This window comes from Mytilus californianus, unplaced genomic scaffold (assembly GCF_021869535.1).
Source record: "Mytilus californianus isolate M0D057914Y unplaced genomic scaffold, xbMytCali1.0.p SCAF_3, whole genome shotgun sequence".
NCBI classification, from domain to species: domain Eukaryota; kingdom Metazoa; phylum Mollusca; class Bivalvia; order Mytilida; family Mytilidae; genus Mytilus; species Mytilus californianus.
Genome location: NW_026262679.1, coordinates 83,902,416 through 83,923,595, shown reverse-complemented (window position 1 = coordinate 83,923,595; position 21,180 = coordinate 83,902,416). Strand labels below are relative to the sequence as shown.

At 30.2% G+C, this 21,180-nt stretch overlaps 1 protein-coding gene across 1 annotated transcript; it reads right to left on the bottom strand.

The window, feature by feature from the left end:
* Positions 1 to 1,473: 1,473 nt before the first annotated feature.
* LOC127735241 (vacuolar protein sorting-associated protein 45-like) lies at positions 1,474 to 21,167 on the bottom strand. Its single transcript, XM_052245358.1, has 14 exons — positions 21,014 to 21,167; positions 18,278 to 18,473; positions 17,241 to 17,320; positions 16,340 to 16,408; positions 15,389 to 15,526; positions 13,433 to 13,543; positions 12,539 to 12,673; positions 8,269 to 8,379; positions 7,666 to 7,833; positions 6,689 to 6,847; positions 6,041 to 6,148; positions 4,995 to 5,116; positions 4,320 to 4,451; positions 1,474 to 2,398 (listed from the first exon to the last, which is right to left on the bottom strand). Exons 1-14 carry the CDS (start codon positions 21,104 to 21,106, stop codon positions 2,323 to 2,325), a joined length of 1,698 nt encoding a protein of 565 aa, XP_052101318.1. The 5' UTR covers positions 21,107 to 21,167; the 3' UTR covers positions 1,474 to 2,322.
* Positions 21,168 to 21,180: the final 13 nt, after the last annotated feature.

Here is a 21,180-nt window from a genome sequence, read left to right as displayed (position 1 = left end):
TTGACTTACATGTACTAGTAGATCTTGTCTTGTTGATCATTTTTGCCAAGTAAAGTTTCTATCCATCTATTATAATTTTTGAAATAATGGGCAAAAATATATAAAATTAGAAAAATTCAATGTTTAGATGCAATAACTCATACAAGAAGTTATCTGACAGTTTTGATGTCAATAGACATTATGTAGATCTCATAGTCAAATTTTTATATCTATAGCAATTTTCAAGATAATACTCAAAAATTGTATTTTACTCCTATGTTCTATTTCTAGCCGCCAAGCTGGATCATTGGACAATTTTTTTAAATATATCCCCATTGATGATTGTGGCCAAGTTTGGTTAAATATGGCCTAGTAGTTTCAGAGGAGATGATCTTTTTTAAAAGTAAACTGGCGATGACGGACAACAAATATGTATGACAATGTATATAGCACCAACAAGATAACATATTTAACCACAGAAACATTATGTCTAGTGATTCAATCACAAAACTAAAAAATTCAGAACCTCATGTGTGCAAAAATAACTGTGATAAATTTTGTAATTAAGAATGTACTTAGGTCAGGTTTAGGAATTTTTGTCAGATATTCGGACTCCTTGGTTTTATTTCCTACAATACAGGGTAAAATATTTTGCCCCATAACACCCATTTTTCTTTTCATATAAGACTTCAATAGCTCATAAAATGTCATTAACTAAAATTTAAGCAGATTCTAGATTTCTTTTCTTTTGATTTGAGACCCAAATAATACCAATGCAAATATAAGTTAAAGTCCGAGTCAGCCTTTTCCCGCCATTTAAAAAAAATTAAATATCTCGAAAAGGAGCTCCATAATTTATCAATATATTTAGCTTATTTTGTTCCTTTACTAATGCTTTTTTGACTTATAGTATCAATTTTAAATTCTAGATTTAAATAATTTCACCTAACTACATCCTAATACCAAATATCATGATTGCAACTCCATAGCAAAGTTGACCAGTTACAGTTTTGTTTGTGATTATTAGACATTTTTTTGTTGTACAGTTGAACCAACAAAAAGTCTTTGACTTTTAATGATATTTGCCATGGATTTTTAACTTCATACATATACTTTGAAGGCAAACTAATTCCTTTTTGACATATGCAATCTATTCCAGCAATTATTAAATGGTGTGTGTTATAGATAGGTATCAAGAGTACATTGAAGGGAAAAACCATTAAAGAAAAACATCTTCTAGATTATATATAATCTTTAGCACTTTTTTTGCAATTCCAAATTGTGTGAAACTTGGCACGCTGTAGAAAGCCATAAATGTACATCAATTGTAGATTAAAATTTTATCTGTAAACAAATATGTGATCATGTTTTATGTGCACTCTCTCATATGCTTTTATTTCCATCGTGGTTGGTCTCATCTCATTCAGTTTTAATAATAGTTTTCCATCAATATTGTACACAGAGATTATCATGGCCAAATAATCAATATAATCATAGATTTTAAATATATTTATTGAATTTTTATAACAGACAATTATTGCACCATCCCTTGCTTAACATACAAACTCATTCAACAGCACTCACACACTATCTATTTAAACATGCACAAGGTAACAATGAATAATTAAACAAAAACATTTCACAAATAAATTATTGTTCATTGTAAATACTTTTATGTATAAACAAAAATCATAAATAAAATTATTTGGAATGATCAGTTATTTGTAATCCTGCCACTCCATCTTATTTTGTTGTAAAGTAAAAGTATGCTTAAACCTTGATGACCTTCTGGATATTTTTAATATCAAATCAAATCAATAATAGTACTTCATACTTTTCCTTTTACATCAACTGATTACTTTATATAGTTTCAAAGGAAATTAGAAATTCCAACAGTAATGCACTACTTATTATTTATAATAAATATTGATACTAAATAACTACAACCCTACTTTTGTCCTGCATCCATTTTAATAGTATATCTTCTTGAGGTTATACTTGTAGAAAAATTTTATCTCTTAGAAAATGCTCTTACAAGATCTATGCAGCACTTACATTTTACGGTCCATTTGTCCTAGACCTAAATTTAGATATCAAATATAAGGTATTTTAGTACATAACAAAGTTATTTCTATTAAATAGCAGACATATCATCTAACAATTTTACTGCAATCATCACAAAAGGTTGCAAGTGATTTCAAGTGTTAACTTGAACATCCCCTGATTATCATAAATACTTTTATAATATTCAATGATGCCATTATAAACTATTTTATAACATCTGATTTTGTTCCTGAACTTTAACTATATTGTAAATGATGAACATGAACCGTTGTAGTTAATTCATCTTCTGTGGTATCTTGGTCCTACATTACTTGAACTCTGACCTTGAACACCCTGTGCTACTTCATCAAGAAAACTGAAAATACATAAGGAAATGAAACAACATATCAACAGATATCACACCATTATGCCACATTTATGTGCAATAGTACTTTCTGTTACTCAGACAGGTTGTGTATCTACATTTCAAAACATGACAAAAGTATGTACATCTTATCACAAAACGATTCTATATAATGTTGTTTTCTATACACTTTTAAATTGTTAAAAGATCATTTCAAGAAAAGAATCTTTCTACAAAGGAAATTGCGATCAGTTTCTAAAAAAATTCGTAAGGGTTCCGCGGAACCCAGTGTCTCGCCTACTTTTGCTGTTAATCGCAGGCTCAACAAAAATGAGAAAAAAAAAATAAAAATATTCCTCTCTATACTATCTTTTGATTGTAAGTAGCTTCTGTCCAAGTTTGGTAAAAATCCAGGATTATTTATGAATCTAATAAATGTTTTAAAAACTTAAACTGCAGACTGTATGTAATGTTGACTGGAAGAAAAACTAAGTCCATTTATAAGTAAAATACGGAAAAAATGGAACAAAATTTTATCAAAATTTCCTTCTAGATACTAGCTTTTGATCATAAACAAGATTCTGTCCAAGTGTGGTACAAATCCAGGATAGTTTAAGAAAGTTGTTAAAATTTTAAAAACTTTAACCACAGAGTGAATGTAATGTTAACTGGCAGAAAAACTAAGTCCATTTATAAGTAAAATATGGAAAAAATGGAATTTTTTTTTACAAAATTTACTTTAGAATATAATCTTATGATCATAAACAAGCTTCTTTCCAAGTTTGGTAGAAATCGAGGATAGTTTAAGAAAGTTATCAAAATTTCAAAAACTTTAACCACAGAGTGAATGTAATGTTTCCTGGCAGAAAAACTAAGTCCATTTATAAGTAAAATACAGAAAAAATGGATTTTTTTTTTTTACAAAATTTGCTTTTGAATATAATCTTATGATCATAAACAAGCTTCTGTCTAAGTTTGGTAGAAATCCAGGATAGTTTAAGAAAGTTGTTAAAATTTCAAAAACTTTAACCACAGAGTGAATGTAATGTTAACTGGCAGAAAAACTAAGTCCATTTATAAGTAAAATATGGAAAAAATGGATTTTTTTTTTTACAAAATTTACTTCTGGATTCTATCTTATGATCATAAACAAGCTTCTTTCCAAGTTTGGTAGAAATCCAGGATAGTTTAAGAAAGTTATCAAAATTTCAAAAACTTTAACCACAGAGTGAATGTAATGTTTCCTGACAGAAAAACTAAGTCCATTTATAAGTAAAATACGGAAAAAATGGAATTTTTTTTTTACAAAATTTGCTTTTGAATATAATCTTATGATCATAAACAAGCTTCTGTCCAAGTTTGGAAAAATCCAGGATAGTTTAAGAAAGTTGTTAAAATTTCAAAAACTTTAACCACAGAGTGAATGTAATGTTTCCTGGCAGAAAAACTAAGTCCATTTATCAGTAAAATACGGAAAAAATGGAATTTTTTTTTACAAAATTTACTTTAGAATATAATCTTATGATCATAAACAAGCTTCTGTCCAAGTTTGGTAGAAATCCAGGATAGTTTAAGAAAGTTATTAAAATTTCAAAAACTTTAACCACAGAGTGAATATTTGTGGACGCCGCCGCCGACGACGACGCCGACGGAATGTAGGATCGCTATGTCTCGCTTTTTCGACAAAAGTCGAAGGCTCGACAATGAATAAAACGTACTTTATCAATAGGTAAGGATAATGCTCAATTTTGCCATTCAAGATGTCATATAATGTGAAATGAAAAAAATTGCTTTTACACACTATTCTGTTAGGTTCTATGATTTGCCATTAAGTTGTCTATAATCTGCCTTTTAACCTCGGAAAAACAAAAAAACTAACGAGAGCATCAATCCAAAGAGGTGATAGTAACCTGAATTATTACTAATATTTTACTTTTTGAAATTATGAACAGTTGTGCCTCCAATTATGATACGAATCCCTGGACTACTTCTGTTAAGAGTATGTATAGCTAAGGCTTCTTCAAAGGTTGTTCCACCAATTACAAATACAATTATATCTTGTGGTCTGAAATTGAATTAAAATTTTGACTTTGGTTTTTTTTCAAGGTTTCTCAATTTGCGAAGAATTAAATCTCACTTCCTACTAATAAAATTTAACCACATCTGTAAAAATGTTGAAGCTTTGAAATGAACCATCATACATATCCAAGCTTATGATATGGACTGAGAAATGGAAGATAAATCTACCAGAATTGAATTGTGCATTCTGACCCAGTTGATCAGCACTGATTTTCAAATTTGTCCAAGGCATTGGTGATACAAGAGTGTACACGCTTTCTTTTTAAATTTGAAGTTTCATATTACTTTAAATTCTGTACATTGGAGACATTTTGAAATACTTACGATTTTAAGCCATCTTGACCGTAAATCGAACCTTCTCCTTTCCAAATTAAATAATCTTAATTTATCCTTAATTGATAATTTTCTGTATTATATATATATGAAATCTTGTCCTGCATATTGTTTCATTCTAACAAATGTTTAATTTTTCTTATTTCAATACAGATTAAGTCATTAAAAGTTTATTATATAAAGAGAAAAATTTTACCTGTCTTTCAACTGACTGACTCCTAAGTAGGGATAAGCTCCTTCTTTTAGTTTGCCCTTTATCAATTGGTCTAACAAGCTGTATAACAAAGGTTTATGTTGTGTATAAACATTCTCCACACCCTGCAAAATGGTACAAGATTTTTTAAAGAGTGCACTTTATTCTTTGAGGTTAATATATCCTTAAAGAATGTCAAAATAAAGTAATGTTATTGTTTGTAAAACAGGAAAAGGGGTGTGTTGAAATTCACTGCTTTTTTTGAAAATTTGACAGAAGTACAACATACCATTATATCACAGTTCCATGCATAAAATTAATGTTCTGATACCACCCTCTATTCATCTTTATTTAAATCCGATATAGTATTTACACAAAAAACAATCTTATGTTATAAAAGAGAGGCGAAAGATACCAAAGGGACATTCAAACTCATACGTCGAAAATAAACTGACAACGCCATGGTTAAAAAAAAAGTCCAACAGTACACAAAACACAACATAGAAAACAAAAGTCTGAGCAACACAACCCCACCAAAAATTGGGGGTGATCTCAGGTGCTCCGGAAGGGTAAGCAGATCCGGCTTTTAAGGATTTTGTCATAACAAGTAGATGATTTGTATTTACACACTGGTCTATAAAAGAAAGGAAAAGAAAGGTTTTTTTCAAGTAAATGTTATATGTCATTGTGTTCTTTGTCTGGGGTGTAAAATCTTTTTGGATCATTCAGTTCTATAAGATATATGCTAGGCTGGCAGATTCTCATTTCTTTAATGTAGCTCTAAAAGATTAATCCCTTTGTTCTAAAATTCTATAAAAAGCTTGCTTTATTATATTAATACAAGCTTTATAAGAAAAAAAAATATGTTCATAAATTTGAATGTCTGCTAATACTAATACTTTATTGCATTGTAATTACCACAAAACAATTCACTGTGAAATTTTCAGAATAATAATATTTATATTAGATATACAAAATGTGTTGCCTTGAATTATTAAATAGTCTTTTTCTTATATTACAAATGTTTTTCTAATACCAAGGTGATTTACCTTAACACCTTTAAGAAATTTCTTGGTTATAGAAACAATATCCTGGTTACCAAACAAATCACTTCCTCTGGATTTCTTCCCACCATAATCTAACACAGCATGAACCATCTACAAAAAGAAAATTAAACAATTATTCAACTAATCTTAAGAGTTATTAATAACAAATACATTGTACTAAATGTTACCTCCTTCCTCTCAATTTTTGTCAACATATCACCTATTTGTTCAGGCTATTTCGGAAAAGATCAAAGAAACAGCATACAACAAAAAATAATTTGATACAAGAACTCATTCTGGTTCAATAGCATTGTTTAACAGTCCTCTGATGTAAACAAAGCAATACATATTGATGAGGTACAATTTTTGTAAATTTTTTGTAAAATTCAAAATGTGCTCACCATTAACATAAAAGATCAATAAAATCCACATTCTATGCATTCTTTAAGTATTTCAGGGTCGATTTTAAAATTCGCGGATATCCTATAATTTTTCATTTCGGAATAACATTTTTTTACCAATTTCATTGAAGTCCTAGCAAAAAAAAATTTTTCATAAAAATTTACTTTTGAACAAAAAGGAAGTTTTTACAGCAAATTTGACACCTGAGTATTGGCATGTACAGTGCAGGGTATGTTAAAAATTTTTTACCATTCTGAGTCTGTCACTGACACCCCTCTTTCGTAAAGCATCAACCAATCCTGATACATCATTGTTACTATGGCTTTCATATCTCAGAGCATACAACATAACTAAACGTAACATATCAATATGCTGAATCTTCTCAGAAGCTATTGAAGTTTTGATTCTCTGCAAAAAAAACAAAAAAACAATATATTAATTTTCAAACTATTAATGGGCTCCATGATAGGCTTTTTAGTTGGTAAACATTAGCATTTACAGTAAAAAATAACATCCCCTAAGGTAATTTTTTTCCATTTGTTTCATATTAAAAAGCAAACAAAAAGTATATCAAATGAGTTTAAATTTTAGCAGACTTTTTCAAAAACAACTTCAGTAATGTTCATTATTACAGCAAGATTTATATGTTTTTGCATTAGCCTGCATTGAGGATCAGAAACTATTTTCCAAAGAAAAATGTACTAAAATTTGCCGCACGTTTTAGTAAATCTGCACAGTTTAAGTACCTTCACTGATGCTTGTCAATTGTTGAAGGCCATGTGATGATCTCTTTATATCTATTTTTGTTAAGATGTGTTGTTGGGTTGCTGTTTCAGTGACAAATACCTTTCAACCCCTTATCATATGTGTTTTTAACTGATAAGACTCTTTTTACATTATAGAGCAGTTATCCGACTTGTTTCACTTCCCCTCTTTAGCATTGGTTTTACTGCCAAATGAGAGAAATATAGGTGAAAATATTTTTATACCCTCAATCAACCCCTGTGATACTGTAAATTTAGAAATTATTGCATGCATTTATTATTGTGATTTTGGGAGAATGGACAAAAATGCAGGATTAATTATTGTGATTTCAGGAAAATCTCTAAACAGATATCATAATGGGAGTTCTTAATGTTGAGATACTCACCCAGTCGCATTTTTCTCATTAATAAAAACCTCGCAATAATTTCTGAATTTATAGTACCTTTATTTCTAAGATTTACCTGTAGTATTGCTGAGTGATCTCCTTGACACACTATATCTTGCTCTAGTTCAGAGACCTCTAGTAGATGATGTTTGTTTGTAAGTCTAGATAACTCTCCTACAACTGTCACATGCTTGGATACTGTACCAGACATTTTCTTAAATTGTGGATATTGTTCTAAAAATTGCTGTAAAATGTAAATGTAATACAGGATAGTTTTGTTTGTTTATCTTGTTAAGTGAATACACAAAATACAGACAATTACTTTAATCCACTTTTAAATTTAAAAAAAAAACTGAAATACCAACTATCTGTGGGTAAATTTTCAAGCTTTGAATTATATTCTGCTTTTCATATTTGAAAATTGACTTTGTAAATCTTGACTGATTTAAACCTTTTTCAACCTTTTTTCTCCTTTTTTCAGCATGAAATTAGACTATGATTTTAATTAATTGAAATTTAATAACATCGTTTGTTTCCTTTTCACTGTATGGAGTGAAACAACCATAACTCATGATGCAGTGCAACATCCCTGCAACCACCCCCACCCTCCATTTTTAGAAAAACACAAATAAGATAATTTACTTCAAGCCAGCATTACAGATATACATTCTTAACAAACCTTCATATCACTGATAGATTCTATTTTTTCATGACTTTTAGATTTAGTTTGGAACTCATCCATTAGCTCTTTAATGTTGTTTCCAATTTCTCCAAAATTACTATACATATTCTAAAAAGACAAATGAAAATACTACATCAGTTACATGATTTGACAAAAGCTGTTAATTTTTCTAAAGCATTCATACAATTAAAGACAATTCTGTCATTTCATGATTTTATAAACATTGACTATTTTCATCACGCTTCAGACAGTGTATTAGTATACATATAAACAGATTTTATTATATTATGTCAATGTTTAATATCATCAGTTAAGTTTATATTTTTGTATCTTTCATGAGTTTTACAACTACTAAGGTCGATGCCAATTCTGGTGGATATTTCGTCCCGAGGGTATCACCTGTCCAGAAGCACTTTTGTGTTGACATGAAAAACTACTGATATGTTCATTTTCTGTAAAGGGGAAAGTCCGGTAAGGGCTAGTTTTGGCCTAATATTGGAAGTACATCTATTGAAAGATTTTTGACATTTTTTAAACACTTAAGTGTCTACTTCAGTCAATTCAATTAGTTTATGTAAAAGATTTGGACTGATTTGGAAATTAAGACGCTCAAATGGAGGCTTAAATATGAAAATCTATCAAATATACCATAAAACGTCACTTTTCAGATGGTTTTTGTCTAAAATGTAAGTGGCCGCATTCGTGTTCAGTCTCAACCTTTATATATGTTATGTATTATCATCAAATACAACATATATTTTAATATTAAGACTGAACACAAATGTGGCCACTTCCATTTTAGACAAAAAACCTCTTAAAAATAGCACTAATGCTAAAATTGTGAAGATTTCAGTAATATTGCATGAATTCATGATGCTATTACCTGATGCATGTGCATTGTATTGTCAAAATCAGCCCATATTTATAGATCAGAAGTATTCTTCTTTCCAATAAATAGCTAAAAGTTTACATTTTAACAAATTTGTAATAAAATGCTCCGCTGGGCGCAGCTTGATACGACCGCAGAGGTCGAACCCTGAACAGTTGGGGCAAGTATGGACACAACATTCAAGCTTGATACAGCACTGAATTTGGATTGTGATTAAATATTTGACACAGCATAGGTTTCTGACACAGAATGAATGTGGTCTAAGAACTTAAAAATTTTTAATTTACCTATTCAAACCATATCATTATTATTTTCTTTTATATATAAATCAGAAATAACCAATTTAAAATGGAAAATTTTAAAGAGAAAAAAAGGAAAAAAAATTCCCCCCCCCAATTTTTTGAACCCCCTTATGATTCATCACCCCCAAAATCAATCCCAGCCTTCCCTTTGTGGTATGGTACCTTGCAGTACAATTTCAGAGAGATCCATACACTTGAACACAAGTTATTGTCTGGAAACTAGAAAAATGCTTGTTTTTTGGACCCTTTTTTGCCCCAAATTCCTTAACATTTAGGGCAATTACCCCCAAACTCAAACCCAGCTTTCCCTTTGTGATATGGAACCTTGTAGTACAATTTCATAAAGATCCATACACTTACACACAAGTTATTGTCCTGAAACTAGAAAAATGCTTGTTTTTTGCCCCTTTTTGGTCCCCAATTCCTAAAATTTTGAGGCAATTACCCCCAAAATCAATCCAAGCCTTCCCTTTGTGGTATGGTACCTTGCAGTACAATTTCAGAGAGATCCATACACTTGAACACAAGTTATTGTCTGGAAACTAGAAAAATGCTTATTTTTGGCCCCTTTTTTCTAAACATTTTGGGCAATTACCCCCTAACTCAATTCCAGCTTTCCCTTTGTGATATGGAACCTTGTAGTACAATTTCAGAAAGATCCCTAGACTTACACACAAGTTATTGTCATGAAACTAGAAAAATGCTTGTTTTTTGCCCCTTTTTTGGCCCCTAATTCCTAAAATTTTGAGGCAATTACCCCCAAAATCAGTCCAAGCATTCCCTTTGTGATATGGAACCTTGCAGTACAATTTAAGAGAGATCCATACACTTGAACACAAGTTATTGTCTTGAAACTAGAAAAATGCTTATTTTTGGCCCCTTATTCCTAAACGTTTTGGGCAATTACCCCCAAACTCAATTCCAGCTTTCCCTTTGTGCTATGGAACCTTGTAGTACAATTTCAGAAAGATCCCTAGACTTACACACAAGTTATTGTCATGAAACTAGAGAAATGCTTGTTTTATGCCCCTTTTTTGGCCCCTAATTTCTAAAATTTTGAGGCAATTACCCCAAAATCAATCCAAGTGTTCCCTTTGTAATATGGAACCTTGTTGTACAATGTCAGAGAGATCCATACACTAACACACAAGTTATGTCTGGAAGTTACAAAAATGCTTATTTTTGGCCCCTTTTTGGCCCTTAATTCCTTAACTGTTGGTACCATAACCCCAAAAATCAATCCCAACCTTCCTTTTGTGGTATTGAACCTTATGGTAAAATTTCATAGAGATCCATTCACTTAAACTAAAGTTAGAGTGCGAAAACCAATGTGTCTTCGGACGACGACGACAACAATGCCGGACGACGACGACGCCAACGTCATACCAATATACGACCACAAAATTTTTTTGCGGTCGTATAAAAATGCTATGTTTTGGGGCCAAAAAGGGGTCTTATCAGGCCTACTCCTTTACTGTTTATAAAATGTTGAATTATTGGAAACTACTGTTTTTCTATCCCCAAGGAATAGATTGCCTTAGCAGTATTTGGCAAAACATTTTGAAATTTTCATGTTTAATGCTCATCAATTTCATATTTAATTTGTCCTTCAAACTGTTTTGATTTGAGCGCCACTGATAAGTCTTGTGTAGACAAAATGTGTGTCTAGTGTACAAGCCATGTATCTTTGACGAGTGTTTGGAACATTATGATTACTCCCCTGTATGGCTAAATCATAATGTGGTAAGTTTATATCTTTAAATTAAGAAAAAGAAACAAATACTTAATACATGGACACTTCAGAAGGGTTTTTAGTCAATAAATTAAAAATCTGAAGTTTTACATATTCAAGAATAAGATTTTCATCACCCTGTAAAAAAAGAGAAAAATCATACATATCAATTTATTTTTTTTTTCACACTATTCTTTGGATCACAACTAAACCAATTTTTGTCAAATTTTGTTTTTACAATTTTCAATTTCCGAGTTTCAAAAATCAAATTGTTTGCTTCAAAAAGTGATTTAATCAACATCATTGACTTTTTTATCTTTTTCCTATCGATATAAAAATAATCAGCAGTTGGTAAATGTAAGAACTTGTAGCCCATTTCAACAAATATGTGATTGGGATTAAATAACATTATACAAAGAAAATACTACAATGTCATTATTTATAAACTTTGAAGGGGTAATTGCTGTGAGAAAATAGCACCTGCCAAAACCTTACACAAAATACACTTTCTACAAAATCCAATGAAAGATTTTAAAAAGTTCATAATATACAAATGTTGGACAAAGTTATTGCAACAGCTTGGACTTTAGACAGTTTAGCTAATAAATACACAAATCTGTGTGAAATTATTAAAATTTACACGCCACAGGTATAACAAATAATAGTATACTATGTATTCATTTATTTTTGTAGGTATCAGCTTTCGTAGATTAAGGAAAACATGAATTTTAATGGATATCTAATTTCGTGGTTTTGCTAAAGTCAATACATATTCCTATAGAAAATTTGTAATTCCATGAACAGTGAAATTCGTGGTTCTCGTGTATCCATGAAAATTGGTTTTCAAGGAATAATAATGAATCCACAGTAAATGTCATTTATAATATCTTTGCAGAAAATGAAAGGATATGGAGTAAATGTACATTGGACAAAATCGCACACAATACATTGAAAACATAGAAAATTATCAATGAACAGGGCTTTTATTCCTGTCCTTCATCTTGACAGTTGATGTAGGGTCTTCAACAAAAAAAGAATCATTCATACCCTACAACAAGGTCAAGACGGCCCCTAGCGTCAACTAAAGCGGTACTATTGATAAAAATAAACCACAGTTCACCTTCTTGCTCCCCACCCGCCTCGGAGTGCTAACTTGTGCAATGCTTGTGTACGATGGTTCTCCAGTCGAAAGCACCAGGGATACAAGAAAAGTGCAGTAATTTTGAGACATTGATCGCCGCTAAAATATGCCTTGAAGTTACACATGTCGGGAGCGGTCAATGAATTACATAATTTATAATTACGGGCGAGGTTTTTCAACATATATTTACTTATTGTACTTACATTTGCATAAAATTCATCATGTTCGGGAGACAGTACAACTTCCTGTAGTTCTTTACTTATACCAGGAACATTACTGAGGTTTATTCTGCTGTTAGCAATACCTATCAACTCATGTACCATAGCTTGGTATGTCCACTATAATAACAATGTCACATATGTACTATATAACTCATTACATTAAAACATATATCCACTATAATAACAATGTCACATATGTACTATAAAACTCATTACATTTAAACAATCTAAAATGATATGTGTATGCAATATTTGTTTGTACTGATTGTGTAGGTACAATATAAACATATTCTGAATGGTTCATGTTTCTTTTAAAATACAGATACATGTATTTAATTAGTGTTATGAAAATATTAATTATTGTGACTATTGAACTATTTTAGAAAGGAGATATGTAATGTGCAGTCTTTGGAGACACAGTGTCAATATACAAGGGAAATTCCTTTGAAAAATATTTTATCTACAAATACAAAAGGTACATAATTATTATCTTCTTGATTCTCTTTAAACGGATAGTTACATAGTTACTTCTGTATTCATTTATAGGTGCTTCATATAGTTACATTAGCCGCGTACATAGAAAACAATAGTAAATGAAAAGGGTTGGGTTTTTTTTGGTTTTATTAGTTATCAAGATTTAGTTGTTGTCACTTTATTTCATCTTTTCATTACACAAACACATTTTAACTAACACATAAAAACTTTAATTTGAAAAAATAAATAAAATTTCATTTGGTTAGAAAATAAAATATACAAATAGGCCATGTGCTCATGTAAAATACTAAAAAGAAAAGTTCTAGCATTAGTGATAATTATCATCTAAAAAAAGAGAATTGAATGTAGATTAAACAGTATTTATGAGTCTTGACTGGTTACCTGATTCAGTATAGGGGTAACAGCATCATCTCTCCTATCAAGTATTAACAATATTGGAGCTACATCTGTCTTTCTAAATTCAAATAATGCTGCTTCTTTGTTTATGGTTTGCTGAAATAAAGATATATTTTATTTCAACAATGATAGGACTATAAATAAATGTGGATAGTGTCCACATGTGGACACAGATGATGCCCCCGATTGCATATCATATAGTTATAAAGGAACATAACTGAAGAACAGTAAAAGTGACGCTACCCAAATTTGAATTTGATCTGAGTTTTGTGGTCATAAGCAATGTGTATAAGTCTCATAACATTTGGTTGAGGCTAACTTAAGTAGAGAACAGAAACTAAAAATTCAGCAATTTTCTAATTTGTATTGATTGATTGTTGATTGTTGGTGTTTTAACGCCACTTTTAAGCGCCACATTTGGGCTATTTCGTTGCGGCCAGTTTTTATTGGTGGAGGAAGCCGTAGTGCCCGGAGAAAACCATGACCTTCGATAGGAAAACTGACAATCCTAGTCAATTAAGATTGGAGTAGAGTGCACCCACACGTGCGGGGTTCAAACTCGCAACCTCAGTGTTGACTGGCTAGTGATTACAGTAGTAACTACTTAGACCACTCGGCCACCGAGGCCCCTTCTATTTGTAAACACGCATAACTCTAGAACGGTTGTGTATAAGTTTTATAACATTTGGTTGAGACAAACAAAAGTTAGAGAATGGAAACGAAAAATTCAGCAATTTTTATGTTTATAAAGGGACATAACTCAAGAATGGTAAAAGTGTCGCCACCAAATTTCGTACTTAATCAGTATTATGTAGTAATAAGCATTGTGTATAAGTTTCATAAAATTTGGTTGAGGCAAACTAAAGTTAGAAAACGGAAACAAAAAATTTGTACTTGATCTTAGTTTTGTGATAATGAATATTGTGTATAGGTTTCATAATGTTTGGTTGGGGCAAACTTAAGTTACAGAATGAAAACTAAAAATTTTGCAATCTTTCAATTTATAAAGGGGCATAACTCAATAATGGTTAAAGTGACACTACCCAAATTCAACTTGATCTGTGTTTTATCAGTGGAAGTCAAAATTAAACATTGCATTGTATAAAGCATTGATTGTAGTTGATTTAACTATAATCATGGACAAAGGAAGATAACTCTAATTTTTTAAATTACTTGATATTTAGAAGAAAATAAAAATTTTGCAGTTTTTCCATTTATAAAGGAGCATAACTCTAGAACAATTAAAGTGACGCCACCAAAATTCAAAATTTGATCTGTGTTTTGTGGTAATAAGCATTGTGTATAAGTTTCATAACATTTGATTGAGGCAAACTAAAGTTAGAGAACAGAAATGAAAAATTCAACAATTTTTCCATTTGTAAAGGGGCATAACTCTAGACTGTAAAAGTGACGCCACCAAAATTCAGACTAGATCTGTGTTTTGTGGTAGTAAGCATTGTGTATAATTTTCATAACATTTGATTAAGGCAAACTAAAGTTAGAGAACTGAAACGATAAATTCAGCAATTTTTATACGACAGCAAAAATTAAAAATTTTTTGGTCGTATATTGTTCCATTTGTAAAGGGGCATAACTCTAGAATAGTAAAAGTGACGCCACCAAAATTTCGTACTTGATCAGTGTTTCTGTGGTAATTAGCATTGTGTATAAGTTTCATAACATTTGGTCAATCCACGAAAATTGGTGACCACATAAAAATAAATTGCTCCACAGTTACAAAACCATGAAATACTGGCAATTTTCCACAACTACTTCAAAGGGTTACACAAGGAGGTTAATGATTAATGCTGTACAATTAGATAAATATGAAATCTTAATAATTTTCCTACAAATCCCACAACATCTGAAATACAAACAAAATCGCAAGAATCTGATTATTAAGTGAAAAAAAAGGAGCAAATAGTTATCTTTTAGAATTACCCTGACACTCTCTGCAAGTCTTCTTGCTGTTTCTGAAGAATTCTGGTATCTTATCATTGGACATTTCTTCAGTGACAACAGTACTGATGTTAAACCCTGTGTACTTCTAGCTAGTGAATCTGTTGACCAATTCAGACCCTAAATCATAAAATATATAATGTTCTAATTAAGGTTTGGTTTTTCAAATAACAAAAGCATTTTGTGTAACCTGACATTTTAAAAAAATGTAAAATTTCCATGGAGTCTTTTTTATAGATTGGGAATCACAGTTCCCAAGTTTCTTATAAATTTTCAATGAGAAACTCTTAAACAATCGCAATCTGTCAGACTGAGTGCCTCTTTACAGTTCTGGAGTTGACTGCAGATGTTGTATCAATATAGTAGAACTGTTGACTATTCATAGAAATGGAACATCTTATAGATATTCCAGTATTATAAGCTACAAGGGCTTACATTATTTGTACTCTGATTACCTTAATCAATAAAACAGACCATCTTTATGCTTTAATTCTATAAATGATAGCTATTTTTGTGTTTCACAAAAATTAAATTAATGATCTTGATTTAAGACATAGACTCAAAATTGTTGATGACTGACAAGTGATTTTTACAATAGAATGAATTTATTTTTGTATAAACATATCAATATTTTAATTTTTTTGAAATGGAAGAATTCTTTAAGCATAAGTGTATTTAATTTGTTGTATTTCAACTACTGCCAACTTTTTCATATCGGTTTACCTGTAAATCTGTGCATTGCTTAGTGCTGACTGCTGAACCTGAAGATGCACAAGACTTCAGCAGCAAATCAGTGTTTTCTTAAAAACTATTATTTGCTTACCTGATATTTCATCTCAAAATATACATGTATACATTCTTCTTCCTAACTATAAAGACTTTTGAGTCAATTTTAAAATCAGCAAAAAATTCAATTTGTAATGCAATACAAACCTGACAACATCCATTTATATTTAAGGTAAATAAATGAGGACTGACAGCAACATAATCTCCAAAAAATTCCTGTAATACAACAATATACATATAAAGTGTAATTAAACTTCATTGTAAATCTCATAAATAAAGAGACATAATTTACAACCAGAAATTTGAGATTTTTTTATTTTTCCTACTTTGTGAGTTCATCTACTAAGTCCTTTGTGTTATGGATGTAAACTTTTTAATTTCAGTGAAACTTTGCTGATTCAAGTCTTATTATACCTTATTAGAGTTTTGATACTGTACAAAGGCACTTTAATCCTTACACTTTTTGTAATGGTCGCAAGCTGTAAATTTATGTTATGATGGAATAAACAGGATCTTTAAATGTAATCAAAGTAAACTACAATGATATATAGTTAGTGACCAGCTAAGTGCTACATATCATAGCAGATAGCTAAATAGTGTCATGATATGGCAAAACATCATGGCCATTGATTTGGCATTACAACTATATACTGTGAATTCATTTGTTTTTGTAGGGACCAATTTTTCATGGAATGATGAAAATTTCTATTTTCTTGGATATTTGATTACATGGTTTTGGCAAAGTCAGCATATATGCCTATACATAATGTGTACTCTGTTGAGCTTTAAATTAGTTGTTTACTCAAAAAAGTTGTTATAGTGACAAGTCTAATTCCACTATGCTACATGTATGATAGAAAAGAAAGGATATGGGGTATCCATCCATGACACAAAATCAGTTCATGCATAACAAAAAAAAAACACAAAAAGCAAAGGAACAGCGCTTTGATTGCTATTCTTTATCTCAAGGTCAGTGAGGCCTTCAACACAGAGCAATAGTGCTTTCATAAAAATTTGTTTATAAAATCATAATGTTGACCTTCTTTACCTGCACTTCCCTAACAACCTCTTGGTCATCTGCCTCTGCTAATACTTTGACATCTTGTTTGCTTATTACATTACTAAAATCTGAAACAATAAAAATTATAAACAACTTTTTCGGGAAAATGCAGGCTTATGAAAATACAATTGTAAAATTCAGTTATTTTTTGTCAAGAGCTGCAAATTCAAATATTTTTTTGCTCAGAAAAATAAGAAATCTTCAAAGTATATTTATTCAAATTCGATATTGGACTAATTGGAGGGAAAAATATTTTATCCTTTGCATTAAAAAATAACCAACATTCATATCAATAAATGAAAATTGATAGTTGTATATGTCATCACTTTCAACATCTTAAACATTGAAAGTCAATACAATGTACCGTAGTAATTAAACAGATTTTATACTTTTGTATCTTTTCCTTTTTCTATTCACTATGTTTATTATCTTGTTTTGGTTTTTTTTTCATATTACAATTTTTTCTATGATTACATCTTTCTTTATAGGCAAGCGATCTAATGACACTTGCTTGTACATTAATAGTACATTTCTAGCAAGCTGAAGCTTTGTCATACAAATGGTCAAATATTTAGAAAATCTTTCTAATGGGCATCATTCGACTTGGGAAAAAAATCCCACAATATTACTATATTAACATGATTTATGGATTTTATAGTAGAAATATTATTTTAGTTTGATTTTTCAACATTAAAAGATAGCTAAATGCTCAGAAAATTACTTTTTTCCAAGAAACATAAGAGGTTTCAAGTGTTATGTTGGACTAATTTTGACATTGAAACTGGCATATTTCTCATTTATATTTAAATCAAAGTAAACCAAACATGAATTTAATTATTTCAGCATTGGTTTTCATAAAGTTTGAAAAGATCAGCAACAGTGTCATAAATGAATGTACATGTAGATAGATACCTTGTAGAAGATTCAGGTTATAAATTATATGAGTACATGTATGAGGATAAATATCTTAAATAGCTGTGTTTATTCAAACTATTACTTGCAATATTACATGCACTGTTACTTACAAATATAATATAACCCATATTTAGACATTCTTAGTTCTTGTGCTAATAATTCTACATTTTCTTTGGTTGGTCTGACAAAAGCAATACATTTTAGGTGCTTCATGGTTTCTCTGCCTGCAGAGTCTATTCTTTCAAATAAGTATACTTCTTTCTGTAGGATTTCTGACTGTGCATAAACCATACTGACAATGCTGGTCTGTAAAAATCAAATACAAAAATGTAATAAGATTATTGTGACCAGATCACAGAATTAGCTCAATGTACATTGGAAAAGAAATATCCATGAAACATTTCACATAAACATGATAAATTGCATTTTTTGACACTTTATAGAGGGGAACATGTATGTTTGACATAGCATTATATTACATTATTCATGTTCTTCTTTATCTATGAGAGGAGAGGTAATGTCAATGAGATATCATCAATTCAAAAACACCCCCCCCCCCAAAAAAAAAAAGAAGAAGAAATAATCTATATCTAGGTCAACACATAGCTTTCACAATAGACAAGTTTCACACCATTTGTCAACTCTGGACAAAATAGTAATTTGTACTTTTGAAAATTGACTTATTTGTAATCATCATGGTCTTTTATCGAGGGTATTTTGTTAATAAATCTTTTACTTCTTAATTTCTTGAAAAAAATTATATTTCAGACATGTCAGATTGCAAATGGAAGGGAAGTGAAAAAAAATGTTTGATTGAAAATTAGTATAAAAAAAAAGTTCTATATTGTATATTGTGTTTAAAAAAAATCTAAGTCCTGTATGTTATTGAAAAATAAATGTGGATAGTGTCCACATGTGGACACAGATGATGCCCCTGCTTGCATATCATATAGTTATAAAGGGACGTAACTGAAGAATGGTATAAGTGACGCTACCCAAATTTCGTACTTAATCTGAGTTTTGTGGTAATAAGCATTGTGTGTACGTCTCATAACATTTGGTTGAGGCAAACTAAAGTTAGAAAACGGAAATAAAAAGTTTGTACTTGATCTTAGTTTTGTGGTAATGAATATTGTGTATAGGTTTCATAATGTTTGGTTGGGGCAAACTTAAGTTACAGAATGGAAACTAAAAATTTTGCAATCTTTCGATTTATAAAGGGGCATAACTCAATAATGGTTAAAGTGATACTACCCAAATTAAACTTGATCTGTGTTTTATCAGTGGAAGTCAAAATTAAACATTGCATTGTATAAAGCATTGATTGTAGTTGATTCAATTGGACGTACGTATGTACAGACTGACAAGGGTAAAACTTAATGCCCCCACCGCTACAGCGGGGGCATAAAAAGATGTTTTTATTAAAGTAAAATAAAGGTTTGTCCAAAGAAAGATTTTAACCTCACTTGTAAGCTATTGAAGAAATTTACATCAACTTTCCTTTAATAATTTTTTTTCAGATAAAGAAAAGGAAACAGAACATTTGTTTAATAAACAATAATTTCCACATGTTCCAATTTTGATTTCCTTTTACATGTTAATATAAATAATCAACACTTTCGATGACAGTTTCAAATGAAGTTTTCCATTTTTTAAATTCTATTTTCCGTTGGTTTTTAGTTTTTGTTGTCTACATGTATCTATCTTTACAGTTTCTACCTTTCATTTTATATAACAAACCATTGAAAGTTTATAAGTATATTTTTTTTTTCTGTAAAATTTATAACAAAGATAAATTTCAAATTGTCTAAGGAGATTGATTGAAAAACTTAAAAGAATCAATTAAAATTAGAAGTGGTTCTTTTGTTATTGAAAGTTAAAATATTTTCTGTTGCTGAGTTGAGAGCTTATAAAAATTTACACTTTTGTAATGGGATGGTGGTGTTATCAGTTTAATTTTTATTAGTATCTAATCAGATGAGAAATGGAGATACAGGACAATACATTTTTCAAAGTTTTTTTCTGTATATATTAACACCTTATAATTTTAAAGTTCTTTCAACATGTTCAATGCCCGAATTTTCTTTTTATTTCGACACTAAAAATATTTTTTTCCTACTACTTAACATACAATAAATTGTTTAAAATTCCTCAAACAATTCTTTGCATGTATACATGTACATGTATATTATTCTTATTTGTAGCTTTAAAAAATTATTTGTAATTTTAGAAACAATTAAATAGGAAAAACATATTTAATACCAAACATTGTCAAAGTGATCATAATTGACAGATGAATACAAAAAACATAGAACAATTAAAATTGAAATTAATGACAATTGCTGTGACTAAGAACATTAAGATGCTTATACATGTAACTTAAGTTAACTGATCTTAACTGTAATAAACAATTTATTCAATTTTGTTAATTTATTTCTAACATGTATCTAAAAGTCATGTCATCTTATATCTTAATATAATGCTTCTATGATTGTATAATACACAATCACAAAAAACAACAATAATGGATTAAATTTCAAACCCGTATTGACTATTGAAGAGTATTGTGATCACGAATTTCAAGTGATCTGCAAAGTGACATCAATTTTGTGAGATCATGACCTTCTGGCTGAGGGTTATTTTTATACATGTAGGTCCTATATTTTGTTCCCATCATATTAACCCGAATAATTCAGTCGTTATATTCCACTGCTCTACGATGGCTACATTGGGAGAGTCGATCACGGGGAGGGACTGAATTATTCGGGTTACCATCATATAAAAATATCCTACTAAAATTATAACTCCTGTGATCTGTCCGCATTTTTTTCGTTTGAAGTACTCACAGTGTCTTTATCCATCAACAAAACTTTCATTCCAGGCCCACTGTCTTCAATCATTTTACTGATATACTGCTTTATAGCTAAAATAACATTCATTTTCTCTGTTTATACAGTCACCAAAAAATGAAAAATTTTGACAGTTTAGACAATTTGTAAACCGGAAGCTGAAA

Excerpts from the sequence above, each read along its gene's own strand:
- LOC127735241 (XM_052245358.1), bottom strand. The coding sequence starts at position 21,106 with ATGAATGTTATTTTAGCTATAAAGCAGTATATCAGTAAAATGATTGAA. Across the intron at positions 18,474-21,013 it reads TGTTGATGGATAAAGACACT|ACCAGCATTGTCAGTATGGT; the intron begins GTGAGTACTTCA and ends TGATTTTTACAG. Across the intron at positions 5,117-6,040 it reads AATTTCTTAAAGGTGTTAAG|GGTGTGGAGAATGTTTATAC; the intron begins GTAAATCACCTT and ends ACCATTTTGCAG.